The following is a 13,856-nucleotide window of genomic DNA, read 5'->3' on the forward strand; positions in this document are numbered from 1 at the left end:
ACAAGGTTTTTTGTACCAGAGTAACCCAGACTTACCAAGTTGTACTTACGAATGTTGAAAGTGCTGCTTCTGCTGGAGTTGCCTTTTCAACTCCTAACTTCATCTTTTCAAATGTCAGCCATTATCTGAGCATCGCAGAGCCCAGTGTGGTGAGACCTTGACACAAGCCCCTGCGCCTCCCAGGCCGGCTGCGTCCTGTGGTGGCCGGAACTCAGCCTGTGGCTGCCCAGTGGGGTCAGTCAAAGCCAAGTGCAGTGGCTGACCTTTTATACCCATAAACAAAGAAGACGAGCAAGAGTGAGACTGACCCGCGGAGGAGGCACGTGGCTGTGGGGGCGTGGGAGTGGGGGCCGTGGAGCCACAGCGCTGTCTGTGCCTGCAGGCACGCTGCCCCTGGCCTCGCAGGAGTCGGCCGTGGTGGAGGACCTGCTGTACGTGCTGGTGGGCGTGGACGGGAGGTACGTCACAGCTCAGCCCCTGGCTGGGAGGCAGAGCCGGACCTTCCTCGTGGACCCCAACCTGGACCTGTCCATCAGGGAGCTGGTGAACAGGATCCTCCCGGTGGCTGCCAGCTACTCCACCGTGACCAGGTGGGCACCGGGTGCGGTCGCTGGGGGCGTGCCCGGTTGTGGGGGAGGGGTTGGGTCCCGTCCTGATGACCATGGGGACAGTGCCAGACTCAGTTTTGGAGGGTCTGTGAGTCACCGTCCAGGGTCCTGACTCATCTCCTCCTAGGGGCAAAAGTTCCCCTCTGGGATGTGGGGTTCGAGTGAGTCATGTGCTTCCTGTTTGGGATGAGACTTAGAATGTCAGACGTTGGATGTGCCTGCAGCTTGCCTTTTTGAGGAAGTCTGACAGCTTTTCTCATAGGTTCATTGAAGAGAAGTCTTCCTTCGAGTACGGGCAGGTGAACCACGCCCTGGCGGCCGCCATGCGCACTCTGGTGAAGGAGCACCTGATCCTGGTGTCACAGCTGGAGCAGCTGCACAGGCAGGGCCTCCTTTCGTTGCAGAAGCTCTGGTTCTACATCCAGCCGGCCATGCGCACCATGGACATCCTGGCCTCCCTCGGTGCGTGCCCGCCCGGGGGGCATGGGGCAGTGGGTGGCAGGTGTCTCAACACAGCACCCGGTGTGAGGAGAGACCGCAGGGGCTGTGGAGCAGCCGCCCAGGGCAGGTGCGTGCGGCCAAAGCCCCTGTTGCTCCATGTGTTATTAACTTGCAAGAGGAAAGCCCTGGAGGCTCTCACTGGTCAGCTTAAATCAGCAGCTACAGCCATACAGTTCATTCGTATCCCAGAGAAGCAGCAGCACGTCCCAGTAAGAAGGCTGGAGAAGCATGTGGGGCCCCAGCAGTGTTGTTGCTAGGCTAGGCGTGCACTTCCTTCTCGGCAGTGAGCCTTTCTTTCTCCCCGCAGCCACCTCGGTGGACAAAGGCGAGTGTCTTGGGGGGTCCACACTGAGCCTGCTCCATGACAGGAGCTTCAGCTACACAGGGGACAGCCAGGCGCAGGAACTCTGCCTGTACCTGACCAAGGCGGCCAGCGCTCCCTACTTTGAGGTTCTGGAGAAGTGGATCTACAGGGGCATCATCCACGACCCGTACAGGTAGGGCTCCTGGGACACGGAGGACGCGTGCCGCCCTGTCCCGTACAGGTAGGGCTCCCCGGGGACACACAGGACGCGTGCTGCCCTCTCCTGTACAGGTAGGGCTCCCGGGACACGGAGGATGCATGCTGCCCTGTCCCGTACAGGTAGGGCTCCCCGGGGACACACAGGACGCGTGCTGCCCTCTCCTGTACAGGTAGGGCTCCCCGGGGACACACAGGACGCGTGCTGCCCTCTCCAGGGGGCTCTGGCCTTGCTTTGCTTGTGGTCTCAGGAAAGCACACACCAGACAGGTGTCCACTTGCTGCTGCCCATGCAGCCCAGGACAGGAATGGCCCAGCTGCTTATGGCCTTATTCTTTTGTGTGCAGGACATTAAATTGTCTCCAGCTAGGTCCTTCAGCCTCTTTGGTGCATGGATTTCCTGATCTGGTGGGGTCTGTCGGCTTCTCTTCGGCGAGATATATTTAAATGCATAAATATATGTTAGTTCCCAAAGCATTGTATTAATGTCTATCATGTCGACATACCATTGTTGAAATATTTTCAGAAGATGCATGTGTGATGTGGACATATTATGTCTTCCCTAACGGACCAAATACAATGTGGTACAATGGGCACCTTTAAACAAAGCACCTTCGCACCCGAAGCAGATGATGTTTGAGGTTGTTCACATGACAACGTGGAGATGTCTGGTTTCTGTCCGTGTTGGCCCCACGCACCCCACACGAGCATCATTTTGTTGCCCGGGTTCATCATGGAAGGAAATGCTAAATTCCAAAAAGAGGCAGGTGCAGATAAAGACAAATCAGTTTCCCACCTAGCTCTGCGGACCCTGCATTCTCCCTGAGCCCAGGTTAAATGCTCCGTTCCAGAGTGAGGTTTGTAGGTTTGTTTGATTTTCTTTTTTTTCTTTTTCTTTTTTTTTTTTGAGACAGTCTCGCTCCATTGCCAGGCTGGAGTGCGGTGGCGTGATCTTGGCTCACTGCAACCTCCACCTCCCAGGTTCAAGTGATTCCCCTGCCTCAACCTCCCAAGTCACTGGGACTACAGCCGCATACCACCTCGCCCGGCTGCTTTTTTGTATTTTGGTAGAGACGGGGTTTCACTGTGTTGGCCAGGATGGTCTTGATCTCTTGGCTTTGTGATCCACCCACCACAGCCTCCCAAAGTGCTGGGGTTACAGGTGTGAGCCACCGCGCTCGGCCCCTAGGTTTGTTTTAGCCCACAGTTGAGAAATAACTGGTAGGTTAGGCTTGGCCCTTGTGGAACGTTACTTGGAAGTGTGCTGGCCTCCGTTAAGGTCCCTCCACGCTACCGGCCTGGAGAAGTGTGTCGTCTGCCTCACAGGCGCCCTTGCTTTGCCTGTGACCGAAGCACTCCCTGTGGTTTTAGTGAGTTTATGGTCGAGGAGCACGAGCTGCGGAAGGAGAGGATCCAGGAGGATTACAATGACAAGTACTGGGACCAGCGGTACACCATCGTCCAGCAGCAGATCCCTTCCTTCCTGCAGAAGGTGGCGGACAAGATCCTCAGCACAGGTGCAGTGCACACAGCGGGGACCTGGCCCGGGGCCGCAGCACAGCTCTGCCTGGAGAGTCTCCTGCAGCCCAGGCCCTCCCACGGGAGCCTGCGCCTCACCCTGTGGGTGTCCTGAGCCTGGGTGTCTGTGAATGTGGGGCCGAGGTCAGGACCGGCCCATGAGCTGGGCTGCAGCGCTGAGTTAGGCCGTGAGATGGTCTCTGTTGCCAGGTTTCATCAGGTTTCCATCGCCAGGACTTTGTTTTGTCCCTGACCCTAGGAGGCTCTCTCACGGGTGCCTTCCCTATTTCTCATTTCTGATTTCTAAAACTCCATTAGCATGACAGGAAAAACCGTCAAAGACACGCGCCTGCTGGCCAGCAGTGTTTTCAGTCTCTGACCACACAGGTTAGGGCCTGACCTAGACCCGGGGCAGCGGTGCGGGGTTGGACTCGGCACATCGGGGCCGTCACGAAAGGGTTGGGAAGCGGTTAGCCATCTGGTTCTCATAATGCCTTTTCGAAATTATTTCTGTGCCCTTGGTTAGAAAATTCCAGATGTGCAGAGCCACAGCAAAGCCCTGACGCCACCCGCTCAGTCTGTAGCAGCTGACCATGATTTACCAGGAGGGAGCAAGGGTGTGGAGCCGCCTCATGCAGCCCAGTTTCCAGTCCACTGCCTCCTGTGTAGACGAAGACAGCTAGGGCCTGAGATCGACCATGTGGAGAATAAAACTTTTAATTTCTATCCGTTTTCAGGAAAATATCTAAATGTGGTCCGAGAGTGTGGCCATGACGTCACCTGCCCGGTGGCTAAAGAGATCATCTACACGTTAAAAGAGCGGGCGTACGTGGAGCAGATCGAGAAGGCATTTAACTATGCCAGCAAGGTGCTGCTGGACTTCCTGATGGAGGAGAAGGAACTGGTGGCACACCTCAGGTGATTCCCTGCTCTGTCCCTGTGCGGGCGCTCGCCTCCCTCAAACCGGAGCCTGTGGGACGTGGGGCTGAGATCGCTGGGTTTCTTCTGGCAGCTCTGCCTTGTCTTTTTGAAAGTGGGCACTGCCAGATGGTCTCTAGCTCAAGGACCTGGCACGCACAGTCGGTGGTGTAGGCCCCAGGTCACCTTGTCCAGGGGCCCCAGCTCCCTTCCTTGCCCAGGGCCCACCAGCCCCTTCTCGGCTCTTCCTGCCACAGCCTACATGGTGGTCGCACAGCCCCTGCCCGAGAGCCCAGCGCTTAGCCCGTTGTGGTGTGTTTTAGCATGATGGCTGTGGCAGGCACCTGCGGGTGGGACGTGCTCACGCCTGCTCCCTGGCTGTGGCGGGCACCTGCGGGTGGGACATGCTCACTCTGCTCCCTGGCTGTGGCGGGCACCTGCGGGTGGGACGTGCTCACGCCTGCTCCCTGGCGCAGGTCCATCAAGCGCTACTTCCTCATGGACCAGGGCGACTTCTTCGTGCACTTCATGGACCTGGCGGAGGAGGAGCTCCGGAAGCCGGTGGAGGACATCACGCCCCCCCGCCTGGAGGCGCTGCTGGAGCTGGCCCTGCGCATGAGCACGGCCAACACTGACCCCTACAAGGACGACCTCAAGGTGGGCGGGGGCGCCGGGGGCTGCCACCTCAGGCAGGGGCCTCGGAGGGGCTGGGAGGAGAGCGCAGCAGAGGCCAGCCCTGTCCCCCACTCCCCGCCCGGGTGGGGCAGCCGCGGGGTCTGTTTCCTTCACTCTCGGCTATGGGGGCTGCTTGCCGGGATCGGGGGTCTTCGCACCTGTGCTCACGAGGGGCGCAGGTCTCGGGTTTTCCCACAGTGCCCTTGTCAGCCTGGGTGTCAGGTTGTGCTGGCCTTGTGGAATGAGTGTGGACCTGTCCCTCCACCTGCTTTTTGAAAGGGTTTCAGGAGTGGTGTTCTTTTTGTTTTTGTCTTTCTGTTGTTGTTGTTTTTTGTTTTTTTTTTTTGAGACAGAGTTTCGCTCTTGTCACCCAGGCTGGAGTGCAGTGGCGCGATCTCAGCTCACTGTAACCTCCGCCTCCCGGGTTCAAGCGATGCTCCTGCCTCAGCCCCACGAGTAGCTGGGATTACAGGTGTGCACCACCATGCCCGGCTAGTTTTTGTATTTTTAGTAGAGAAGGGGTTTCGGCCGGGGGTGGTGGCTCACGCCTGTAATCCCAGCACTTTGGGAGGCCGAGACCAGCGGATCACAAGGTCAGGAGATTGACACCATCCTGGCTAACACGGTGAATGGCGTGAACCCGGGGGACAGAGCTTGCAGTGAGCTGAGATCGCGCCACTGCACTCCAGCCTGGGCGACAGAGTGAGACTCCGTCTCAAAAAAAAAAGGGGGGGTTTCACCATGTTTCCCAGGCTGGTCTTGAACTCCTGACCTCAGGTGATCCACTCACTTTGGCCTCCCAAAGTGCTGGGATTACAGGCGTCAGCCACCATGCCTAGCCGTTTGTTTTTTGGTTTTTTTTTTCTGTTTGTTAATTTTTGTTTTTGATAGAGACGGGGGTCTCACTATGTTGCCCAGGCTGGTTGAACCCCTGGGCTCAAGTGATCATTCCACCTTTGCCTCCCCAGGAGTGTGTGGATTCTTGGATGTTTGACAGGGTTTGCCTGGGAGCCCTTGGGCCCTGGCCTTGTCTTTGTTGGAGGCTTTTGAGGCGGACTTGGCCCCTTGCTGGCCACAGGTCTGCTCAGTCCCTTTCCTCTTGGTCAGCTGTCCGTCTTGCATCTCGTCTGGTGCACAGTTCATGGAATTCTAGTATCAGCTTTTTATTTCTGTGAGGCTGGTAGTTATATCCCTTCTTTTTCTGATTTTAGTAATTTGAATGTTCTTTCATCTTTTAGCTGATGTAGCTGGGAATTTGTCGATTTCATTGAGCTTTTCAAAGAACCAACTCTTGGGTTTTTTGACTGTTTTTCTGTTTTCTCTGTTCTGTCATCTTTGTTACTCTTTCTATCTGCTACTTAGGGGCTTAGTGTGGTCTTTTTTCTAGTTTCTTAATTTGCAAAGTTAGTTTACAGTTGTAAACATCCCTCTGCGCGCGGCCTTCGCTGATCCCCCAGCGCTGTCATTTCTGTTTGGCTGGAGGTGTTCCTGATTCCCTCTGATTTCTTGTTGGAGCCGTGGGTGGTTTATGTTTAACTTTCACATTTGTGAATTTTCTGGTTTTCCTTCTGTTACTTGTTTCTAACTTTATCTCTTTGTGGTTAGAGAACAGACTGTGTGGTTTCAGTTTTGTGAAATGTATTGATTTGTGTAGTGGCCCCACATCTATCCTGGAGAGTGTTCCGTGTGCACGGGAGAACGCGCCCTCGGTTCCGTGCGCGCGGGAGGAGGAGGCGCCCTGGGTTCCGCGCGCGCGGGAGGAGGAGGCCCCCTTGGTTCCGTGCGCGCGGGAGGAGGACGTGCCTTCGGCCTCTGTTGGGTGGTCTGCAGTTGGGGTCCTGAGGCCCTGTCTTACCTCACTGATCTTCTGTTGGGCGGTTCTCTCCATGATTAGAAGTAGGGCACCGAGTCTCCCTGTCACTGAAGAGCTGTTTTTCTCCTTGTCGTTCTATTCTTGCTTCAGATATTTTGGGGTCTCTTGTTGGGAGCAGGAATGTTAATTGTTGGGTCAAACTATATGGCCCTTGTACAACTAGGCTGACCTTGCTGGACTTCAGTCCCAGGACGCTGGGCCACACAGCTGGGGGCTGCTGTCTGCACACCTGCGAAAGCCCCGTCTCGTCTGCTCCATGGATAAGTGACATCAGGGGTTCATTTCTGCGTTCCTGACGGTCGGCGATTTCGTCTGTTTCTTCTTGCTTTATTCTCTACCCTTCATTTTCTGTCCTGTCGTTGTGTGATGGTTTTGTAGGAACTCTGTCAGGTAGTTGGAACTTAGTAAGTACTTGAATGATTAACGTGAGGACAGTATTACTTGTCCATAATAACTAGTATATCCCTCATCAAATATGCTTTATTTTTCAACCTGGGCCTGGTGCTTATCATGTACTAAGGTTTCCGTCCTAAGGAATCACCTTTCTTTCACCATCCCAAGCGTTTTTCCCTTACACCATCCACAGCAACAGTGGGTATTTACAAAGTACTTCATCTGAATTTCTCTTGTTTTGTTTTGATAGGAAGTGGTTCAGTTTTGAATTTGATTTATCAGTAGACATTTGGGTTTTCGAAAAGCCTCTGAGGTTTAGAATCGGAATGTAGGGAACCTTATGTCAGCACTGGGTCTGTGAGTGTGGATGGTGTCGGGATGGGACTTCGCGTTTTTTCCTTAAAACAGGATGCTTTGTTTCATTTCCTTCCCTCCAAGATCGACCTGATGCCCCATGACCTCATCACTCAGCTCTTGCGTGTTCTGGCCATCGAGACCAAGCAGGAGAAGGCGATGGCCCACGCCGACCCCACAGAGCTGACGCTGAGCGGCCTGGAGGCCTTCTCTTTCGACTACATCGTCAAGTGGCCCCTTTCACTCATCATCAACAGGTGCGGGTCGGCCACTCAGGCATTCGCTAGGTCTTCACTCAGGTTTGGCAGAAGCGAGAACTGTGCCACCCAGTGGCCACCTCGTCCCACAGAGGACCCAAGGCGGCTGTCCCCGGCCTTCAGTGTCCGGGGGATTCATGGGTTGTCCGGGGGCCACCGTGCAGACTGTGGAGCACAGACGCCATGTGCACGACGCCACCTGTCACGGAGGCCCGCCTGAGGTGCCACTGCCTCTCTTGCAGGAAGGCCCTCACTCGCTACCAGATGCTCTTCAGGCACATGTTCTACTGCAAGCACGTGGAGCGGCAGCTCTGCAGCGTCTGGATCAGCAACAAAACCGCCAAGCAGCACTCTCTGCACTCCGCCCAGTGGTGCGTTCCTCCTCTGTCCCCCGTGTGCCCTCCTGGTAGACTGCTCTGCTTTCTAGGCTTCTGGAAACGTCATCTGGAAGCGCACGTTTATAGCTTTAGATCCATAATGCTTCATTTTCCTGTCTTGGGGCTGCGCGGCGCTGCCGTCCACCCCTCAGGGAATGCTGGCTCTGTCCCTCAGCCCTCTCTGGAGCCTTGTGGTGACTGCATGGGCATGGAGACCACCCAGGTCAGTGTGCAGGACATAAGCTCCTCCCGAGAGCAGGCAGCCACATCTTGCTGGAACCAGAGGTGCTTTGCTGCTGGTCTGTGGCTCTAGGGTGTTGGAAAAAGGGGTCAATGGCAGAGCTGCTTAAGAATTTGTCCAGTCGGGTGCGGTGGCTCCTGCCTGTAATCTCAGCACTTTGGGAAGCTGAGGTGGGAGGATTGCTTGAGCCCACGAGTTTGAGACCAGCCTGGACAATGTAATGAGAGCTCATCTCTTAAAAAAAAAAAAAAAAAGGAAAATTGTTTTAATGAGCTGGGAATGCCTGTAGTTCCGGCGACTCAGGAGGCTAAGGTGGGAGGATTGCTTGAGCCCAGGAAGTCAAGGCTGCAGTGAGCCAAGATCCAGCCACTGCACTGCAGCCTGGGCGACAGCAAGACCCTGTCTTTCAAAAAAAAAAAATTAGATGAAAAAGACGTCATCTCAGTCATGAAGCACAAATGTGCATCTGCTGTGTGGCACCTTCCTGGTGTGGGCTCCTGGGGCTCCAAGGAGTCTGTCCACCAAGGAGCCTGCATCCCAGTCTCCACTGTCCAGCTGGCTGGGGGTGTCCCTGTGGGGCACAGGTTGGTAGACAGTGACAGCTTGTGCTGGGCAGACACAGGAGCAGCGGCCATGTCTGATGGACTGGGAGGGGCACCTGTTTTGCAGAGGAAACAGCCACGTCCACTGGGTGCCGTCAGGGCCACGTCCTCCATGGCTGTCCTCCGTCCTCCGTGTCACTCAGGTTTGCCGGGGCTTTCACTTTGCGGCAGCGAATGCTCAACTTCGTCCAGAATATTCAGTACTACATGATGTTCGAAGTGATGGAACCGACCTGGCATATCCTGGAGAAAAACCTGAAATCTGTGAGTTTTAGCTCCATAGAGCGTAACAATTGAAAGCCAGTTTCCTTTCACATAATTAATGTGAGGGAGACAGGGAGGGCAGACGCAGGGGGAGGGGAGAGGCAGGGGTTCCCCCCGGGGCGGAGCTGTCCCAGCATTGCTGGCCACACAGGGGACCCCTTGCTGCCTGCCATCATCTGGGGACTCTGAGCCGTCATTGCCCCTAGGGTCATCCCTTCCACACGGCGCATCTGAGGCTGAGGGGCCTGAAGGCAGAATCTGTTGTTACCAAATTCTAAAAGCAGCCGCAGCCTCCCTTCCTGTCTTCTGCCTTAAGAACTGAAACCCCTTCGGGGCGTGCCTATCATTTTTTTAGTGGTATTTGGAAGTTTTCCCCTAAAAGCCCAAGGCCCATTTAAGAGGTGGAAATGCGTGAACAGGAATGCGCAAAGCCCAAACTGAGCACGTGCGCACACGAAGCCCGTCTGTCGGCCACGTCTTTCTGAGAAGGGGCTTGGTCTGTTCCCCAAAGGCCTCCAACATCGATGACGTCCTTGGCCACCACACGGGCTTCCTGGACACCTGCCTGAAGGACTGCATGCTCACCAACCCCGAGCTGCTGAAGGTCTTTTCCAAGCTCATGTCTGTGTGCGTCATGTTCACCAACTGCATGCAGGTGCGTGGGCGCGGGCGGCACCGTTGGGTGGGCAGACCGTATCCCGACCGCGGCCGCACGCAGCCTGCTCACCTTTTCCTGCCCTTGTGTGGGTGGAGGAGCCGCTGGGATCTGAGTGTTTCCAGAACTCCCAGTCTTCCTGGCCGGGTGGTTCCCTCCTGGAGCCCCTGCCCTGGCAGCGTGAGCAGGGCTGTGTTCCTTCGAACCATCCCTCAGCCTCCGTGGTGCTGGTCTCTGTCTGGGGCCTTTGTTCATGGCCCTTGTGCGCTCTTTTCCTCAGCACTTGAGTTATTTGGTTCCGTTAAGGACCTGTGGGCACTAGTCACAAGCAGCTGCCCAGTGGCGATGGCGCAGAACCTGAGCGTCTAGCAGCAGAAGGGGCACCTGGGGCCACGCTAGGGCTCCAGGGGTCTGGGGATCAGGCTCTCCAGGCAGTGCCATGGGGAGGGTCCGGAGGAGGGCACGGGCGCTTTCAGCTATTGCTGACATGTGAGAGCCATCTCAGGGTCCCAAATAGGGAAACACAAAAAACACTGCTCTTAGGAAAATTAGTTGGTCTCTGTGAAGGCAGACCTGGGAATTCTGTCGGCACAGCTGAAGTCATTTCCCCTGCAGCCTCAGGGATGCTCGTGCGTTCCTGCAGCCGCGGGGATGCTCGTGCGTTCCTGCAGCCGCGGGGATGCTCGTGCGTTCCTGCAGCCGCAGGCTACAACAGAGATGCGGCGGGTGATGTACCTGCAGGAGTTGTTTTTTCTGCAAAGCGTCGTGGTTGTAACTAACAGAAGCATTTCCTTGCGACTCTCCACCCACTAGAAATTTACACAGAGCATGAAATTGGACAGCGAGCTGGGCGGGCAGATGCTGGAGCAAGGCGCCGTCCCGGGGCTGCCCACAGGGGCCGAGGAGCGGGCCCGGAAGGAGCTCACCAGGAAGGTGCGTGGCCTCCAGGGTTGGCCAGAGAGAGACGCTTCCTCCCGCCTGGGGCAGCGGCCTGAGCATCCTGACACAGGGAGAACAAACCTCCCCCGCTTTTTTTTCCCGTCTCCCCTCGGATTGAAGAAAAGACTTAAAAGTTGCTTCTAAGCACAAGCACAAGAGCCTCTCACAACCTTCTCAGCTCGCTGGTTCCCACCTCAGCCAGTCGGACTCGAGGGCGCCCCCACAGATCTTCAGAGCAAGCACTGTGCAGGGCACCCTGGTGAGGACAGGGGCCACAGCCGCTGTCCCTGCTGAGCGCCGGTCCTGAGTCAGAACCATCAGGCTCTCAGCAGGCACGGACAGGCCGCATGTCCTCGGAGGCATGGCCCTGCAGCACCAGCTCTGGAGTGGCATGAGGGGGTGGGTAGTCCCGTGTTCACACGCTGGAGTGGAGCTGCAGAGAGGAGTTGGGTTTGGGGGCCTGTGGGGGCCGGAAGTGAGGGACACTGAGAGGCGCCCCGACCTCCTTGCTGAGAAGCTGCTGGGAAAGCTGGTGCTTTGCTTGTAGATCTGACCCCAAAGGAGAGCTCGAGGTACAGTCTTGTGGGGTCTGATCCTTGACCACCTCATCCCACGAGGCCTGGAGTGTTTCTCTGAGTGCTGGGTTTTCAGGAACGTTTTTTGACGTCCTTTTTACCTTGAATCCCATGAAAACATCGTGGAACTCATGTTTTCTATTCAAGAAAAGAGGAAGGGAAAGGACATCGGCCTGCTGGGAACAGCGTGGAGCCAGGAAGGCCCGTGGTGGGGGTAGGCATGGCTCACGTGCCCCGGCTTTCTTTCCAGCACCTGGCCGAGCACGCGGACGCTGCGCAGCTGGTGTCTGGCTTCGAGGCCACCATCAACAAGTTTGACAAGAACTTCTCAGCCCACCTGCTGGACCTCCTGGCTCGGCTAAGCATCTACAGCACCAGTGACTGTGAGCACGGCATGGCCAGCGTCATCTCCAGGTGGGTGGCCGCCTGCCCCGGCCCAGCGCCTCCCCCAGCCCAGCCCAGTGCCTGCCCCTGCCCAGAGCCTGCTCCAGTCCAGCGCCTGCCGGCCCAGCGCCTCCCCCACCCCAACACTTGCCCCAGCCCAGCGCCTGCCCCAGCTCAGCACGTGTCCCTGCATCCAGGCCCCATCTCCCCTGCACCCTCCCCTGGTCCACCTGGTGGAGCCTCCTTCAGAAGGTGGGGCAGGTCTGTGTCCTGGTGCTAGTGCTGGTCATGTGCCACTCCCTGAAGTCAGGCTAGCCCGGCTCTCCCTGGGGTGTGACATTCTGTGCAGCTGGGCTGCCCCGTTGGCACCCTGCGGCTGTGTGTGTCCTGTGGGGCTGGTCAGGCCTGGGTCAGCTTCCCTCATGCTGCACTGAACGCCTAGCCTGGGGAAAGGTGCCCAGCCCTCGGGGGCAGGGAGGGGAAAGGTGGCCAAGCTGCCGGCCTGGAAGAGGTGCTGACCGGGAGTTGGGGGTGCTGTCCTTGGGGGTGCTGTCCTTGGGTGGGGGCTGTCCTTGGGAAAGTGCCTATTTGTGCTTTTGGACCACACTGTGCCCTGTACCCCCAACAAACGTCCTGATTTCCTGAGCAGGGGTTTCTGAGGCCACCCTGCATTGAGAACTACTGCTTGGTTCTCCAAGCCCCTGACACCTCAGGCCCCATTGCCGGGCCCTGCTGAGGTGACGGGAGCCCCAACTTTCTGGGGCCAGGAGAGAAGAAACCTGTGTTTGTGCCTTTGACCAGGACTGCACAGGACTGAAGACCCTTCTGTGGAAACATTAGTTAGGTGTCTCACCCTCACCCCTGCAGGGCCTCCTATGGTCTCTGTAGCTGAGCACTTCCCCATGGTAGGAGCAGGGCTGCCCAGCATGCACCCACAGAAGGGGTGCGCGCCCCAGCTCCACTGTCCTCCCTCACAGGCTTGACTTCAACGGCTTCTACACGGAGCGCCTGGAGCGCCTGTCTGCAGAGAGGAGCCAGAAGGCTGCTCCCCAAGTGCCTGTCCCGCGAGGGCCCCCGGCTCCTGCACCCAGGGTCGCAGTCACCGCACAGTGAGCCTTGGCTGCAACAGGAAGGAAGGGTGTGGGGTCAGCAGCAACTGGTGCAAATGGGTCCAGAATTTTCAAATCAAAATGCTCTGTGTTCTCTGTCTTTGCAGTTTAAATATAAAGCAGGCATGATTGACTTACCTCATTTTGTTTCTCAAGGCGCTGGGTTTCATTTTATAGAAGCTGCCCAGACAGGGTGGGTGTCTCCCTGGATTTGCTAGTCTGTTTGCTTTTTAAAATTACACTATCACCTTTTTGGGTGTTTTTGACCTCAAAGTGGAAATACATGGTGTTTAAGCAAGAAGCAAGCAAAGATGCATGCGGGGTGAGATCCAGGCCTGGTGTCCACATCCTTCCAGGTGAGCTGGGGCCAGGCTCCCTGAGGTCGGTCGGAACCGGGAAGAGTCTCTGAAAATGGCCAGGGAATCCCCGAAACCCGCCAGGCGTTGGGTTTGCTTCAGTCCCAGAGGCAGCCCCGTTCCTTCTCCTGAGGACTCACCCACCTGCATGCCCCTCCTCCTGCTGATGCTCCAACTGGTCTGGAGCAGGAGGCCACGGCAGGGCCCTCAGGCACCTGGGAGCCCACACCTCCCCCTCCGTGGGACGTACCCACTGAAGAGTGGCCACGGGGCAGGCTCTGCTCCTGGCTGGCACCCCTGCCCCACCCTATCCGGTGCCGCCTTGTCACGTAGAAGTTACTCAGCAGATTGACGCCCTACCCAGTCCCCCTCGGGCAATCGTCTGCCCTCTGTCTTCCCACCTTCTCCAGGGCTACAGTGGGCAGCACAGCCATCCCCGGTGTGACAGGGCCCTGGGAGCCTCAGGGCTGCCCTGGCCAGGTTGGTCTGCTCTGGCTATGTTCTGGCCAGGCTGCCCCTTCCTGCCGACCTGCATGTGTGTTGTCACCGTTCAGCTCTCAGCACCTCGGCCCCCTTGGGCAGCGAGGAAGGGCCCTGGAGGCGAGGTTGGGAGGAACGATAGCTGGAACAGTTTCCTGTGGGGAACAAGGGTGTGGGCAGCTCTCGCCCGGGGCTGCCTCACTGAGAACACCACAGAACGGGGGTGTGGGGGTGTCCAACTCTCGAGCCACAAACTG

The 13,856-nt window shown here is 57.0% G+C and overlaps 1 protein-coding gene across 8 annotated transcripts in view; it reads left to right on the top strand.

The window, feature by feature from the left end:
* Nucleotides 1-12,905, top strand: part of TUBGCP2 (tubulin gamma complex associated protein 2) — a 27,718-nt gene extending 14,813 nt beyond the window's left edge. For 7 of the 8 annotated variants that reach the window (XM_031651937.1, XM_031651943.1, XM_031651939.1 and 4 more), the window contains 13 exons: nucleotides 383-590; nucleotides 871-1,070; nucleotides 1,417-1,606; nucleotides 3,001-3,146; nucleotides 3,885-4,065; nucleotides 4,542-4,722; nucleotides 7,445-7,617; nucleotides 7,860-7,988; nucleotides 8,981-9,101; nucleotides 9,613-9,756; nucleotides 10,570-10,689; nucleotides 11,521-11,684; nucleotides 12,632-12,905. In XM_031651937.1, coding sequence (XP_031507797.1) covers nucleotides 383-590; nucleotides 871-1,070; nucleotides 1,417-1,606; nucleotides 3,001-3,146; nucleotides 3,885-4,065; nucleotides 4,542-4,722; nucleotides 7,445-7,617; nucleotides 7,860-7,988; nucleotides 8,981-9,101; nucleotides 9,613-9,756; nucleotides 10,570-10,689; nucleotides 11,521-11,684; nucleotides 12,632-12,767 — 2,093 coding nt within the window. In that variant the 3' untranslated portion in view covers nucleotides 12,768-12,905. The remainder of the gene's footprint in view (nucleotides 1-382; nucleotides 591-870; nucleotides 1,071-1,416; nucleotides 1,607-3,000; nucleotides 3,147-3,884; nucleotides 4,066-4,541; nucleotides 4,723-7,444; nucleotides 7,618-7,859; nucleotides 7,989-8,980; nucleotides 9,102-9,612; nucleotides 9,757-10,569; nucleotides 10,690-11,520; nucleotides 11,685-12,631) is intronic. The other variant, XM_031651944.1, reaches the window with a different exon arrangement.
* The last annotated feature ends 951 nt before the right edge of the window (nucleotides 12,906-13,856 follow it).

The sequence above is a fragment of the Papio anubis genome, chromosome 11 (assembly GCF_008728515.1).
Source record: "Papio anubis isolate 15944 chromosome 11, Panubis1.0, whole genome shotgun sequence".
NCBI classification, from domain to species: Eukaryota; Metazoa; Chordata; class Mammalia; order Primates; family Cercopithecidae; genus Papio; species Papio anubis.